The sequence below is a fragment of the Myxine glutinosa genome, chromosome 3 (assembly GCF_964187855.1).
Source record: "Myxine glutinosa chromosome 3, kmMyxGlut1.1, whole genome shotgun sequence".
NCBI lineage: Eukaryota > Metazoa > Chordata > Myxini > Myxiniformes > Myxinidae > Myxine > Myxine glutinosa.
This window is the reverse complement of record NC_136263.1, coordinates 95,975,945-95,990,687: the sequence shown is the minus strand read 5'-3', so window position 1 is coordinate 95,990,687 and position 14,743 is coordinate 95,975,945. Positions and strand designations below refer to the sequence as shown.

General features: G+C 42.3%; 1 protein-coding gene across 4 annotated transcripts in view; it reads left to right on the top strand.

The window, feature by feature from the left end:
• SGSM3 (small G protein signaling modulator 3) overlaps positions 1–14,743 on the top strand; it is an 87,370-nt gene extending 72,627 nt beyond the window's left edge. Inside the window, exons 19-25 of one of the 4 annotated variants that reach the window (XM_068110424.2) lie at positions 2,447–2,495; positions 6,072–6,157; positions 6,383–6,496; positions 10,514–10,636; positions 10,788–10,848; positions 10,970–11,062; positions 14,244–14,743. In XM_068110424.2, coding sequence (XP_067966525.2) covers positions 2,447–2,495; positions 6,072–6,157; positions 6,383–6,496; positions 10,514–10,636; positions 10,788–10,848; positions 10,970–11,041 — 505 coding nt within the window. In that variant the 3' untranslated portion in view covers positions 11,042–11,062; positions 14,244–14,743. The remainder of the gene's footprint in view (positions 1–2,446; positions 2,496–6,071; positions 6,158–6,382; positions 6,497–10,513; positions 10,637–10,787; positions 10,849–10,969; positions 11,063–14,243) is intronic. The other 3 variants (XM_078774300.1, XM_068110423.2, XM_068110425.2) reach the window with 3 other exon arrangements.

The window sequence follows — 14,743 nt, the reverse complement described above, 5'->3', positions numbered from 1 at the left end:
TAGAATGAAGATCATTGGTTTAGGATGGTCATGTGTTCTACCTCCCCTCACTTTTTGGCACAATCGGTATACAAGTTCCATTTTATGACTTGTCCACAGATGCATACGCTACCCTCCATGAAGACGAGCTTGCATTTCATTGTATAAGCAGAATGAACAATTTTTGCACAGAATTCTACCGGTGTACGAGATGCACAAAACAAAGTATTGTAACGGGCAAAACGAACTCCCGAGGTATTCTACACACATGGCGACTGCGGTGCCATGTGGTTATGATTAATGAATTTGGCCACATGTGCATTCGGTTTTACAGGGGGGGGGTTGGGTTATGCTGGAGAGTGATTTTGAGGCTTAAAATCCACAGTGAATAAATACGCTTTTAAAATCGTTTCGTAAATCATGAGGAAGGGGACATAGCAAGGGCAGTAATAAACAAGCATTCTGAGTATTGCGCTGCAATACATGTCCCCTACCAAAGTTCAAAGTGCCATAACTTTGTCAAAAATGATCGAATATGCAAATTTATGCACGGTTGATGCTGGTTTTCAAACTTGATCTGAGGTATGCTGAGACACATGTGTCACGCCTCGCCTCGTTGATAAGCCCACAAGGTCGCTCCGTGGAGCGGCCTGCACGTATTGCACTGTGTGAATTATATAATTACCAACTCACGGTCTGAGGTACTAGCGATTCAAGAGATATCCATTTTTAAAATATTTCCGTTTAATTAACGATATCTGCCAAACCACGTGCCCTATCGCAAATTCCAAAATGACATTTTAGTAGAGTGACATGCTGAATAGATCTGTGAAGTTTCCCCTCGATTGGATCAAAAATGAGGGAGGAGCTCGGTTTTAAAGGTTCATGCTTAAAAACGTCATAACTCTGAAACCATGTGACGCATGACGTCTAGCTCGCTGACTTTTTTGTTCGTCATGGGTATGCGATTCTGCCTGCAAAGTTTGGCCTCGATCTGTTCAGCCGTTGCAGAGAAAAAGGGGTTTTCGTGTTTTCACGGAAAACAATATGGCGGCCGAACCACGTGACCTGTACGTCGTAATTACCATTAAAATATTCTACAGACCGAGTCCCTCATATGGTGAAAAATTGATCTCAATCGGTCCTATTATTGCAGAGAAAATCTTTTTTAAAGGAAATTAAAACTTAAAATGGCACCGAGTTAAGGATCATCAGAATTATCAGAATTCCCAAAGTTCAAAGTGCCATAACTTTGTCAAAAATGATCGAAACGTCGTGAGGTTCGAACTTGATCTGTAACTTATCATGAGGAAACCATGTACCAAGTTTGAAATTATTAGCATTAAGCGTTTAGAAACAAAGTCCGGAAAACTGTTCTTTGCGTGACGGACTGACAGACTAACAGACTAACAGACTGACAGACTGACAGACTGACAGACTGACGGACGGAGGGACGGACAGACGGAGTGCAAACCTATAGTCCCCTCCGGTGTACACCGGTAGGGGACTAATGAAGACGATATGGAAACTGGACAGTGCGCTTAATTCGGCAGAAAGTTTTGACGACTAAACATTCAACTAAACTTATCGTATGTGGACTCGTTCAGGCATGCAGGACAGACAGAAGATTAGACAGGATGGATGAGGTGAAGGTTTCAGTGGATTTTCATTTTGTGGGATGTCAGGGAGCCCAATGTGGGCATGTGGTTCAGGCACTGTGCTAATGCGGGATGCTCCCACTGCAGTCTCTCTTCCTCAGGGAGCCCTGGGCACAGACTCCCTTCTCTCAACTCTCCTTGGCATCTGCGTGCGCTGACTTTCTCTCCTCACTCTTTCCGACTCTCTCCGTCTGAGTGGGGCTGGTTTATATAGTCACTGCCCCTGGCTTCCTGATGTGGGCAACCCCCCCCCCCTCTCACCCCCGTGAGGGTGGCACATGTGCTCTTGCAGCAACAAAGTCGCTCACGTATTGCCGCCCTGTTATCAGATCTGTGTGAAGTTGGGGGTTTGCACATGTGGACATGGCATGTTGACGTGGAACATTTGGGGGAGGTGAGAAATAACAATGGCGAACTATCAAGTGTTCATTCCGGAGGGAAAAGAGACAGACACGGGAGCTATGGAGACAAAGAGCTTCCTATACATCTGATTCTGCTCGTTGCTAACTGGCATTACGAAACACTTAGGCTAACAAGCATTAAGAGATAACTTATTAATACTTAACCCCCTAGTCATTTTCAAAACAGAATCAGCCTGAGCATCGATAACGGTGATATTAACATGTTGGTTGTTCAAATCATTCTGCGTCGCAGCACATGAGAGAGCAAGTCTTACAAAATGATAAAGTAAGACGCTGTTATGGGAAGAAAACCAGTGCGGTCACCATTTGCTATCCGAGAGCGCATTAATTATGTATTCATTTGCAATAACACAACATGCTCCTCCCTCCACTCTCCCCACTCCCAAGGCTTGATGAAGATGGTAAAGTACTAACACCAGAAGAATTACTGTACAGGGTAAGCCGAGTCAAATTCCTCTTCCTCTTTCCACTTCTGTGTTTGACTTTCTAAGCACCAATGTTAAGCAAATGAAAACGAAAACCTGACCTTTGAACAATAGGCGACAGAGGAAATTACGGAAACGGTGGGCACAGGAAGCTCGGAAAGGTTAATGCAGAAACATTTTGCACTCACACTCTTACCTCTTCCCTTACACCTAATAGTTTGGTATACGAGTGGAAAAGCTTTAACCTTTTTTTTCCCCCTACATGGACGGACTTCATTACATGGCTTATGTTTTTTTTCATTCTCTTTAAGCCCAAACAAATGAATCGATGGTTCATAAAATGAATGCAGCAAATGAAAGACTGCTAACGGAAATGGAAGTTGTGGGTCATTCCATGTCAAATCATCAAAGAATCTGCCGTCATCTCTCAGATTTTTGTAAAACTTTGGGAACCAATTGGGACCCATGAAAAACAGCTAGAACTCAAATATTTTTGCTAACAGCCTCTTCATTAGTGAGATACAGGTTAACGAACTTTGGACTAATTAGCGCGATGTCGCGAATTCAAATGGCCATATCTCTAAAAGTATAACACCTAGAGAGCTGGTTTTGGTGTCATTTTAAAGGTATTTTCATGCCCTATAAATTTGTCTGGCAAAATTTTCCTACCTCCAATCACAAAAAAGTTATCACAAAAAATAAACTTCAATCGTGAATCCAAAACAAATGTATCCTTCAAATTTCCTCAAATTCATCCCAGATGTACCTTATGATGTCAAGAAGCTTCCACATAAGTTTTGTGATGGGCACTCCAATAGTTTCTGAGATATGAGCAATAATGTACATGTACGTATGGCATATAGGTTCGAAAATCAGCATTTGTAATGTATTATACAATCATTCTAACCTAGCCATGACAGGGAACACAGGGAACAACCATCAATTGCTTTGAAGTATCATATACTTTCATTTTCAACTGGGCCTGAGGGGAATTCTCATCTGGGGAATTCCAACTGGGATTTCCCATGTGGGTAAGTCGAGGTGATGCAACTTTCACAGTCTAAGATCCCCAGGGAAAGTCCAAGTTGGCTTAGTGTAATGCTTAGGCCTGCCACCAACAGAAATTGGCAGTTCACTTCTGAAGGAGCTGCAGAAAAATGACGACTGCCAAGGAAAAGTTCATCTTGAAGCAGAAATCCTGCTGCAATCCCTTTGGAGCTCATGAAAAACCAAAGTCGTCTGGCTTGAGAGCTGTTAGCCAAAAAGCCATAGCCGCTCATCCAAGCCTCAAACTGCAAAGTGCACAGAAAATCTGTACCCAGTGTCGTAAGAAACTGGCAAAAAGACAACCAGGTGTGGTAGAGACTCAGAGTGAAATACCATTACCAGTGACCAGCAGCGCTATTAGCAGTAGTGAGGACAATGATGGTGGAGGTGAATCACCAATACCAGGCAGTTCAGGGGAGTTTGAATTTCATTCTCCTGAAATGGAACTGAATACACTGAATGAGTCTTTGGGATTGATTGGAGAATCACCTATTCCAAAAAAGAGACTTGCTGCAGATAAATATGTGAAATCCAAAACCAAGAAAATCGGTGACACTGGTTAGTGAACCTAAGTCAGGTTAGTGAACACTGTGTACTTGAACTCACTTATTGATTGTATAATACATTACAAATGCTGATTTTCGAACCTATATGCCATACGTACATGTACATTATTGCTCATATCTCAGAAACTATTGGAGTGCCCATCACAAAATTTATGTGGAAGCTTCTTGACATCATAAGGTACCTCTGGGATGAATTTGAGGAAATTTGAAGGATACATTTTTTGGGGATTCACAATTGAAGTTTATATTTTGTGATAACTTTTTTGTGGTTGGAGGTAGGAAAATGTTGCCCAGACAAATTCATAGGGCATGAAAATACCTTTAAAATGACACCAAAACCAGCTCTCTAGGTGTTATACTTTTAGAGATATGGCCATTTGAATTTGCGACGTCGCGCTAATTAGTCCAAAGTTCGTTAGTCTGTATCTCACTAATTAAGAGGCTGTTATCAAAAATATTTGAGTTCTTGCCGTTTTTCATGGGTCCCAATTGGTTCCCAAAGTTTTACAAAAATCTGAGAGATGACGGCAGATTCTTTGATGATTTGACATGGAATGGCTGTTGTGTTACATTTTCTCATGTTCCAATTCCAATGTCCCTTAAATATTTTGTGTTCTAAAGCTTGGATGCATTGTATTTTAGTTGGTTAGTCTTTTTTGAACACATCTCGACTCATGGAAGAGCTAGTTGGCAGAGAAACACTCGGAAGGAAACACACCAAGTGGGGAAGTGGGAGAAACGCAGCACGACGATGGCGATGAACGAAGAGTAGGAGAGAAGAGGGAAGGGAAACATTAATGAGGATAGATGAGATCAAAGGCAGGGATGGAGGATGACTTGGTGGTGGGGTATTGCCAACTTGAAGCCCTGGCAGGGGAGGGTGGGATTGAACAGACTGCGCAAGGAGATCCAACAATCAGAAGAGGAGCAAGGGATTTTGGGAGTTTCACAAGGGGTTGTGCTCAAAGAATGGGTGTGACCTGGAGGAGCTGAGGTGGGCACCAAGGAAGAAAAGGTGGAGGGAGGAAGACTTTAGGCGAAGCCATAAAAAAAGTCTGAGGCCACCAATCTGCTTGTGAAATTTCAGTTGGTTTCGTAAAATCAGAACATCAAAAGACAAGATATCTTCACACTGATCATTTTGCCTCCTACACAAGGAGAGGGTTCAGCAGATCTAACCATTAAAAGATGTAGTGATATTTGGTATTACAGCTTTATAACCATGAATCTGAGGTCGGCAAAATGAGTACCAGCTGACTGGTAATGGGGGAGGGACATTGCATCCGAGGCACAGCCGGTTCATCAATTCACGGTCATCATTGAACCAATTCAGTGACCCAGGATGAAGATTCTTAAAATTTCAGGTCAATTGCATGAAAATTGATGATTTTATGTGATGCTGACCTTTGACCTTTTGAAACAATTATTACGTTGTTTTATCCATAATTATTATCATAATAAAGCTTTGTTGAAAATTTGATGAGAAATCTCAAATGGTATATTGCAATTTCAGGTCAATTGGATGAAAATTGATGATTTTAGGTGACATTGGCTTTTAGACAATTTGTTTTATACCGTGTACCCTCTCCCCCCTCCCCCAGCCCTCCCCCTTCCTCCAGCCCTCCCCCTTGCAAAGATTAAAACAAAGATATATTGCAAAACCAAACGGACAAACTGGGAAAAAACAGTGACCAGATCTTCAGTATCATCTTGGTAACCTTAACGTGTGACATCATATTTGACACGTCACATATCGCTAGTTACATATGGTGACATATCGCTCGAGGATTTTCACCTGAAAAATAATTATTCAATGATTATTTTAAAAGAAAGATTAATTTTAAAAAGACAATGGCTTTAAAAATAGTTTGCAATAAACAATAAACAAACTCTCCAATAAACAATCTTTGCACATGTGTTATATTTACGTTGGATTACATGTATGATTAATTATTGCTTTGCTTCCATTACCAGGCAGTCCAGTCCGTAAACCAGTCACATGATGCTGCACACACGCAGATGGACGTGAAATTCAGGTCCCTCATCTGCATTGGTCTCAAGTAAGTTATTTTAGCTTTTCTTTCAATTAATTTGTGTTCATTACATTTTCTCATTTGTTAAAGTTTCATTTAAATATGATGTAAAAGCTTCAACTTCCCTTTCTTTTTATTTTCCTTTTCATACCATACTTTTCCTTTTTTGTTATATTCATAATTTAGCAACCCATCCCTCCACCCCCCTCTCCCTCCACCCCTCCCTCGCTCTGCGATCTATACCTATAAAAGGCATGTTACGGAACCCAACGTCGGCCTCTGTTCCCCTTATCGAGGGGGGATTAATCCCCTCGTCTATGACTGGCCGGACGTGGTCCCTGACGCTGCACAGCTCCCTCCGGAGAGGTAGGTGCGCAACCCCGTTCGCGACCGCGGACAGATGGTAATTGCCGAGCGGTTTAGCAACCGCGGCACGAACTATTAACAAGCACTGACCCGATCCTTAACGTTGGCCAAATCGTGCCACAGGTATTCAATGAGGGAAAAGACAAGGACGAAACGGATGTAAAGGAAAGAAGAACAAAGGTAGGAAATACAAATATAATTTATTACTAGCTATTATTTACACAATAAAAAAAGAACCAAGGAGAAGGAAGAATAAGAAAATAATTACAGAAAGGATGGAGGAACCAGAAGGACACAGTGCAAATATTAGCTTACCTATTGCAGTCTTACTTAAACCCAGGGACGAGACAAAAGACAGACTACAAGCACACTTACACGGGGGATGATGACAGGAATGGCAGGAGGTGGATGGCTGGAGGGAGACGAAGGTTCAGCTGGACGCTGGCTGGAGCTTGATCCCACATGGGACGTCGGGCTGGACCTCGACGGCCACCGATATCTGGTTCCCGCTTAGCAGCGGGTCGAAGCTGCGTGGTCTCAAAGCTGCGTGGTGGATTCAAAGCTGCGTGGTGGAGTCAAAGCTGCGTGGTGGACTCAAAGCTCATCTCGCGTATCTCCTCTCTCTCGTGGGGGCGTTGCATGACGGGTTCTCTCTCCGACGCATCTCCCCTCGCAATCCTTCCCCACACCCTTTTATAAGGCCCGTCGCGATCAAGCCGCGCCACGCCCGTGATGGTGTCTCACCAGCCCTGATTGGCTGGTGGGGGCTCGCTGGGCTCCACCTTCTCATGACGAGTGGAGGGCAACGCCCTTCTTCCCCGAGACGGAGCACATGGCCAATGGCGGCAAATGCTGAAAACCGCCCAATGCAGTTGGCAACGGAGGCTTTGGGAATGGAAGGGAATCTACCTTATTTGAATTCGGTGCAATGTAGAGTCAACTAATGGGAAACACAACCTTAAACTAATACACATAATAAGGAAATAACTGTTGAAAAGGGAAATCTATGATTTGCTACGTGATTGTATATGGACTAACTAAGGGACGACCTTTTGACCTTTACACTACGGAGGGTGATATTTACACACACAAAAAATACAATTCTCAAATCCACAACACTATAAAAGGCAAATCTATCTATCTCTATCTCTATCTCTATCTCTATCTCTCTCTCTCTCTCTCTCTCTCTATCTCTCTCTCTCTCTCTCTCTCTCTCTCTCTCTCTCTCTCTGTTCTATGCACAGCCACATATTTTGAGTTACAAACTCCAAAGTCGGGGTACAAATACAACTTTGTGTGGGGGGTAACATAGGCTATGTGACAGCAGCGGATTGCGTGTGTGGTTGGGCGGGAGGGGGGGAATACAACTTTGTGTGGGGGGTAACATCGGCTCTGTGGCTGCAGCCTCATGCGGAAAAGTTTGGGGGGGGCATACATTTTCTATGTAAATGTGTATCGCCACCTGGTGGTGGTGGTAGAGGGTATTACAATTTCCTTTTTTTACCTGGGAAATGCTGAGGTTAAAGCACTCTTATCATGGGTAAATGTTTCCCCTTCTCCTCCCCCCTCCCAAGACGGAGGGCCTGTCAAAACCCCCACCCCCTCAAAAGATTACCCACCCCTCCGTAGACAAGGCTGGGCACTTCAGCTAGTATCTCTAAAATACTTAACAAGGCTCTAAATCAGCCTAGCCCTTATATTACCAAAAGGCGACATGTTCTTCCGTCAGGGTTTCACACTTCATTCTAAAGCGTTCTTGCTGTCGTAGAATATATAAAAATGGTATCGTTGAAAGTTTTTTTTTATATGCAGTTTTTTTTTTTACAATATGGATGGGAATGTGAGTTTCATGTAGCGGTTCCATGATCAATTTACTTGGTTGGAAAGCTAATAATCTGGACCAAAGATTTATTTGGACCAAATGTTCGTGTCCATTTAATTTTAAAGGTGCGTGTTTTTAAAGCCACCTTTTTGGGACTGAAGAAGAAGACCTTAAGCTTCACTGTAGTCGTTCCTTTTGTCATCAAATAATAATGAATAGTCCCAAGTGGGACAGACGTTTGTCTGCCGATGGAGGGTGGTCGTAGTTGGGGTCCTTGGGTAATAAAGTTTATTTTTAGTTTGATTTGATGGAAAATTATGGCATGAGGGACGTTGTGTTCGTGCAGTGAAAACTATGTAGGATATGTGGCTTCTGAATTGATAAAAAATACATTCCATTCATTTCTGTCCAGTGAAAGGACCCTGAAGGGTCTAAAGGGTGTAAGAGGTCTAATCTTTCTGTGGTATCTAGGGGGCGGGGGGGGGGGCGGTGTAAGGGTCAAAAGGGATCTAAAGTGTTGGAAGTGTCGAAAGAGTTTTAAAAGGTGTAATGGTCTAAAGAGTCGACAGGTGTAAGGGGTCTATAGAGTCTATAGGGGTTTAAAGGGCCATAATGGGTCTAAAGGTCATGCTCCAAAAGGCATTAGGGTTTAAAGTCTGAAGGATGTTAATGTCTAAAGGGCTTTAAAAGGTCTATGGGGTTTAAAGAGTCTAAAGGGTCAAGGGGTATAAGCATTCTAATGTGTCTAAAGTTTTAAAGGGGTCCAACAGTCTACAGGGTCTATTGGGTCTGAAGTTCCAAAGGTTACATTTCAATAGTAGTTGGGGTCTCAAGGTGTAAGGGGCCTAAAAGGTCTTACAAAGTGTAAAATGACTAAAATGGATGAAAAAGAAAAGAGACTAGACAGAGTTTCCCCTCCTCTCCCATTCCTACTCCAACTCAGTCCTCCTCTTCCCCTTTATTTCCCATTTTTCAAAGCAAGACGGGTATTAATCTCATTAAGGTCGAAGTGAAATCAAATTACATTAGCAGGTTCAATTAAAAGGCATTAAGAGGTTAAATTAAACTACGATGAAACAATCTTGTGAGATAATGGAATCTCGCGATATGTGACGGACATACAAACATAATTACATTTTGCGTTAGTTCGCTAATTATTATCTCACCACCTGGATGGGTTTTTTAAGGGCTCCATTATTTTTTTGCGCACGGTCCTCATGAATCATCATGCCGAGTTTCAAAACGATCCATTGAGCCACTGCGGATGATTATGGAAAAAACGCGAATGGAAGGAAGGAAGGATGGACAGACTGGCCGAGGGACATCGTGATGGCGTTCACAGCTAATCTCGACTTTGTCGTGGACGAGCAAAAATTAGTAACCGTTTAGGAATCAGATGCCGGTTTTAAAAGCCCGCTTTCTGAGATTGAAGAAGCAGGAATAGAGCTTTATGTCGCGGTTCCAATGGCAGCGTTTGTTATTCTATGACGGCAGGAACCCTTCGGATGAAAAGGACGGGGGGCGAAGGCTTGTTATTTATTTTTCCTTGTGCCTCTGACCTGACCCCAGATCAGCCTAGCCCTGTTTTTTTTTATGGCTTTTAGATACATACATACCTACATACAAATAATTGGCTTATTTACCGGTAATACAATAGGATAGAATGCTCTCGAAATCCTTTCTGATGGCATACCCTGCCTTTTATCCTTTTTTTTAATTTCCAGTTTTTGCTTTTTCTCATGTGAATCAAGGTTAGGCTTGGTTCTTTTGCCTCAAGCAGGAAAGTGCAATTTTATATTTCTTTCAGACCAAATAAAATTCCTCAACCTGTCTCCTTTGAAGGAAAGTGACACGAATCATCAAAGTGAAAACTGTTTGAGAAGGCAAAAGCACGCCCATTGAAGCCGCCCGGGCACTTCATTCAACTGTCTCCAGAGGCCTTTGCTTGTCTAAATCGAACTAATCTAACACTCAGCACAGCCTTGTCTTGTACAACACATGTGCACGAACAGTTCCATGCTTTCCGCATATCTGTCATCAAATATCTGTCACGGTGAAGGAGGTGATCTTAGAAGGCCAACCATGCCAAATGTCTCTATGGCTGCTTAATTCTAGTGCAGTAGTGCTGATAATTTCATGAAAATAACATTACTTCGTTCTCCCAATTTTTCTCCATCACCTTAAATGGCGAGCAGCGAACAGGTTCTTCACCTGTGGCTGGAGGCGCTCTGCTCAAGCTTACAAGCCGTCGAGAAGTGGTACCAACCGTGGTCATTTCTCCGTAGTCCTGGCTGGGTGCAGATAAAGTGTGAACTAAGGTAAGTCGATGGGAGGCTGTCGTCTGCAATTTCTCACCGGATGGTTCAAGTTAACAATGTTAATATGCATCTTACTTTTTCTTTCACTTACAGGACAAACGTATTGAATTGTCTCCCTCTGTCCCTCAAATATATGTACATCTCATTGCAGGGTTCTTTCAAAGTTCTCTTTTCACCTTTCTTCAGACTGGGAGCTTCCCACAAAAAAGGAGGTACGTCTTTTTCATATACGACACACCAGTGTACATCCAATGTTACACAGTAAAGAGCCATTAAGTTTTTAACGGAAAAAAACCTTACTTTTTCTTTTTTTCAAACCCGGATCAACCCAAGTTCACAAACGACCTGAAGCAGTGCGTAGTTGAAATATTAGTGAAGCATCACCTTTTCAGTTGGGACCTTTAACGGGCTTGGTGACATGATCAGGTAAGAATATTGTTCGAGAACATTTTCGAGCAACCCTTGATTATCTACATCCTTTGCAGACATAAATACACATCTTTTTGTTTGCATGTAAGGTGTGCATTTATTGACCGTTTACCTTCCAATAACCAACCATTGTTGCTTTGTACCAGACACCCCTCACTACCCCAGTCTGTCCCACCCTGGTTTGTCTGGTTGTTTGTTTGTCACACCCTGAAATAGAGAAACACTCTTCGGAGTGCAAAAAAAAATTAAGTAAAAGTTGTTTCAAATGAATCCAAATCTATGGGAAAACTATAATTTTTTCAATGACAAGATCAAATAATTGATCCCAGGCAGTGTATGTATAGGCAACAGACCACTGCCTTGATCGATCCTGAATTTTTTTTTCTTTGCTGTTAAGAAATGTACAACCTCCCATTTTTGAGCTCTTTCAACGAGTGCAAGAAAAGGCTTCCTTTTTATTCTTTTATATTGTGGTCTTTTTTTAACCACAGGTTTCTACTCGTTTGTAGTATTACCTGCAGCAGGGTTTTGCTGGTTTGGAAAGGCCAAAAGTTCAAGGTTCCGTAACCACCATGTCCCATTTCTCAGAGTAGCAAATTACATCATTCCTTGGTAAATCATTCACTTGTAGCCAGCTGCTGGGTACACAATGCTGGCCTCGGTGTATTAACATGGCTAATTTGACTTTTTTGGCTACTTTTAGCATAAAGTGTTAAAATAAGGTCTTTTGATTGTGTAATTGTAAGTAGCATACCTAGTCTCCAAAAAAGTATACCTGGTCCATTCTGAAGTGAGATGAAACCTGAACTAAGCTCCAGCTCTCCATCAGCATGACATCATTATCCATGTATGAATTCATACTTGGAATTGTCACAAAGCCTTGGGCATAAATAGGGCCACTATACTCGTTTTAAATACAGGTATTGAGCTCATGGGAAAACAACGGATTAACAAGAGAAGAAAACAACAATGGGGCAAAGGGAAAAGTGGTAGAACAAATAGATACACCACTGATCAATAAGAGGAAATGGCACTACTCACAATAAGTTATGGATATTGGCAGGTTCTTCGGTGTGGTTGATTTTGTGTATTAATTATGTTGAAAAAAGTTGTTGGTCCTAATTCTATGGTTATTAATGAGTGTGGAAAAAACACACCATTCTTGATTTCAATACCCTAACCCTGACCCCTATAAAAAAAAATAAACTCACTCCCACAATATCCCTAACTTGTGAGCAGTGTATGTTAGACTGAGCGCTGGCACAGTCAAGCTCAGTTGTGGAAATGGGAGAGACTGTGGCATAAAAATGGAAAGGTGACTCGCAGTCGTTTAGGTAAGAGCTCATGACAACTGACTCAGGAAATGGTTCCACTGGCAAAAGATAGGGGTATGAAAGAATGTAAGTGATTGTTGAGTTTGGTCTTTGAGATGAAACAAGGAAAGGGTTTCTGGCACAACGCATGCAAACTGTCGGGGGCAGAGGCTGGACAGAGAGGTGAGAGGGCAGGAAGAGCAATACCACAATACCGTCGGTTAAAAAAAGAAACTGCAAGGCCATCAATCTGCCTATGGCGAAGAAGAAACACACTCCAGATGAAGTCTTTGCACACCGTTAAGCGGAGGGTGTTGGACGAAGGATCTGACCCTGCGGGTAATTTCGAGAGCACAGCCAGGTTTGGAGCTCCAGACACGACCTCTCCTTAAAGCTAATCTTGGAAATACATTAACAGAAACAGAAAGGGATGCTGCTGCAGATTGACTGGTGAAGGGCTTCATGAGAGTGAGACAGAGACAGACAGACAGCCAAATCTATAAGAGATATCCAGTGAGATATCCCAGACCACTTATTTGAGGGCATCTATCCATTGATATCAACTGCATATAAATAGCATGTCCAAGGTGGAGTGACTTGGGTGGAAGCCAAAGTGATGGTTTGATGTCTGTTGCTGCTACCAGTTCTGTTACTTTTCTTATGAAGAGAAGTCCGACTGGTCTATCAATAAGAGAGGTGATTTTCACACCATTCCCATGAATGGGGAGGAAGGAGAGTGAGGAAGGGAGACGAGGGGGGGGGGGGGGTGGGGAGGGAGGAGGGAAGAGATATATTCTGGACTTTGGCCTTTGCTGCAAAGACAGAGTGAAGGCAATCGGCTTCAGCATAAGCGATATCTGTTGTGACAACATCTTTCAAGATCAAACAAACAGACGCGTAGCACTTATTGAGACATATTTGGCCTAGTGCCACCATTTGTATATGGTGTAAGACCTGCAAGTTCTGAATTCAGGTGGGCTAGGTACTGAAGTTTTGCCCATCTGATGATAGAAAGATAATGATTACAAGCTTTCCAGAGACTGCAGGTTCCCACCAATAGGATGGCTTTCCAGGATGGAGGGAAAAAGCAAGTTGCTTTCTTGCAATTGCTTCCATGCATGAAATTTTACAAAGGTGTGCAGACTCGGTGGTGTAATTGTTGGAGGGTCCGGTCCAAGTCTGGGAGGTTGGTGGTTCAAACCCTGACCTACTTTTGACGAGGAATGGGGCTCGCGATGCCCTGTAATGTTTTTTTGTACGAGCTGTTGTATTTTCCTCACACAAACAACAAGCTGCATTAATTATTTTGACTCGTACATTCAAGGATTTCTCTCTAGTTTTTTTTTTTTTTCAAAAACAAACCAACGGACTCTCTCGTGCTTTTCCACTCTTTCAAAAATCAAACTCCAGTAAAGTTAGCCAAAGCGTACGGGCCAAAATAAGCACGGAGAAAGTTTCCGACAGATTCGGAAGCACCACATCCACTGAAATGGTCAAAAAGTTAGACTCGCTGAAAAAAACACCTCGAACAGAACCTCAACTTAAGACTTGAAACAATTACAATGGATATATGATACTTAAAAGGGAAGTGTAAATGATTCAAAGTGACATCAATTGATATTCAATATATGGATGGCCCCGAACATGGTTTTAAGAACTGGGAAAGCCTAAGCCAGTGTAATCCCAAGGAGATAAGTGAAAATATTAAATGACTGCTTTATGAACAAGCATCCTTGTAATAGATGTAAAATTATACCGTCGTCTACTAACGTCTTTGTCGTGCTTGATGGTGTATGGACAAGCTCCACTGAGCCCTTATCACGGTACAAACACAACATTTAACTGTTCCCTTAACCCCCCTGCAGTCCAAAGACAGTCTACCTCTAAAGGAGGGGATACAAGACCTCTTGGTGAAACACCACCTCTTCAGCTGGGACATCGATGGCTAGAAAAATGCCAAGAGCACTGGAGTGAAGAAATGAACTGTGAAACGAGACCAACGATGGAGATAGAAAAGAAGAATGTAAATCGATCTCAGATGTGGGTAGGAGTAAATGAATGAGCACAGGTAAAGGTAACATTACAGGCAAACTTTATGTAAAGTAAATAACATAGCATTTACTCCCCCGTCCCCATCCAACTCCTTCACCTCCATTCACATCCACCTTGCTGACTATTTGCTCAAAGTGAACAGGTAGTATGATCTGTAAGCAAGTGTAGAGAACACAAAATGCTGCCCATGAAAGTCTTGGTGAGGCCTGAGACTCGGTGTAAATACACATCTCCATGTCGGTAACATGTTCACAAACTGTTGTAGAAATTTGAAAGGATTCTTTATTTAAAAAATAAAAAACTGTGCTATTAA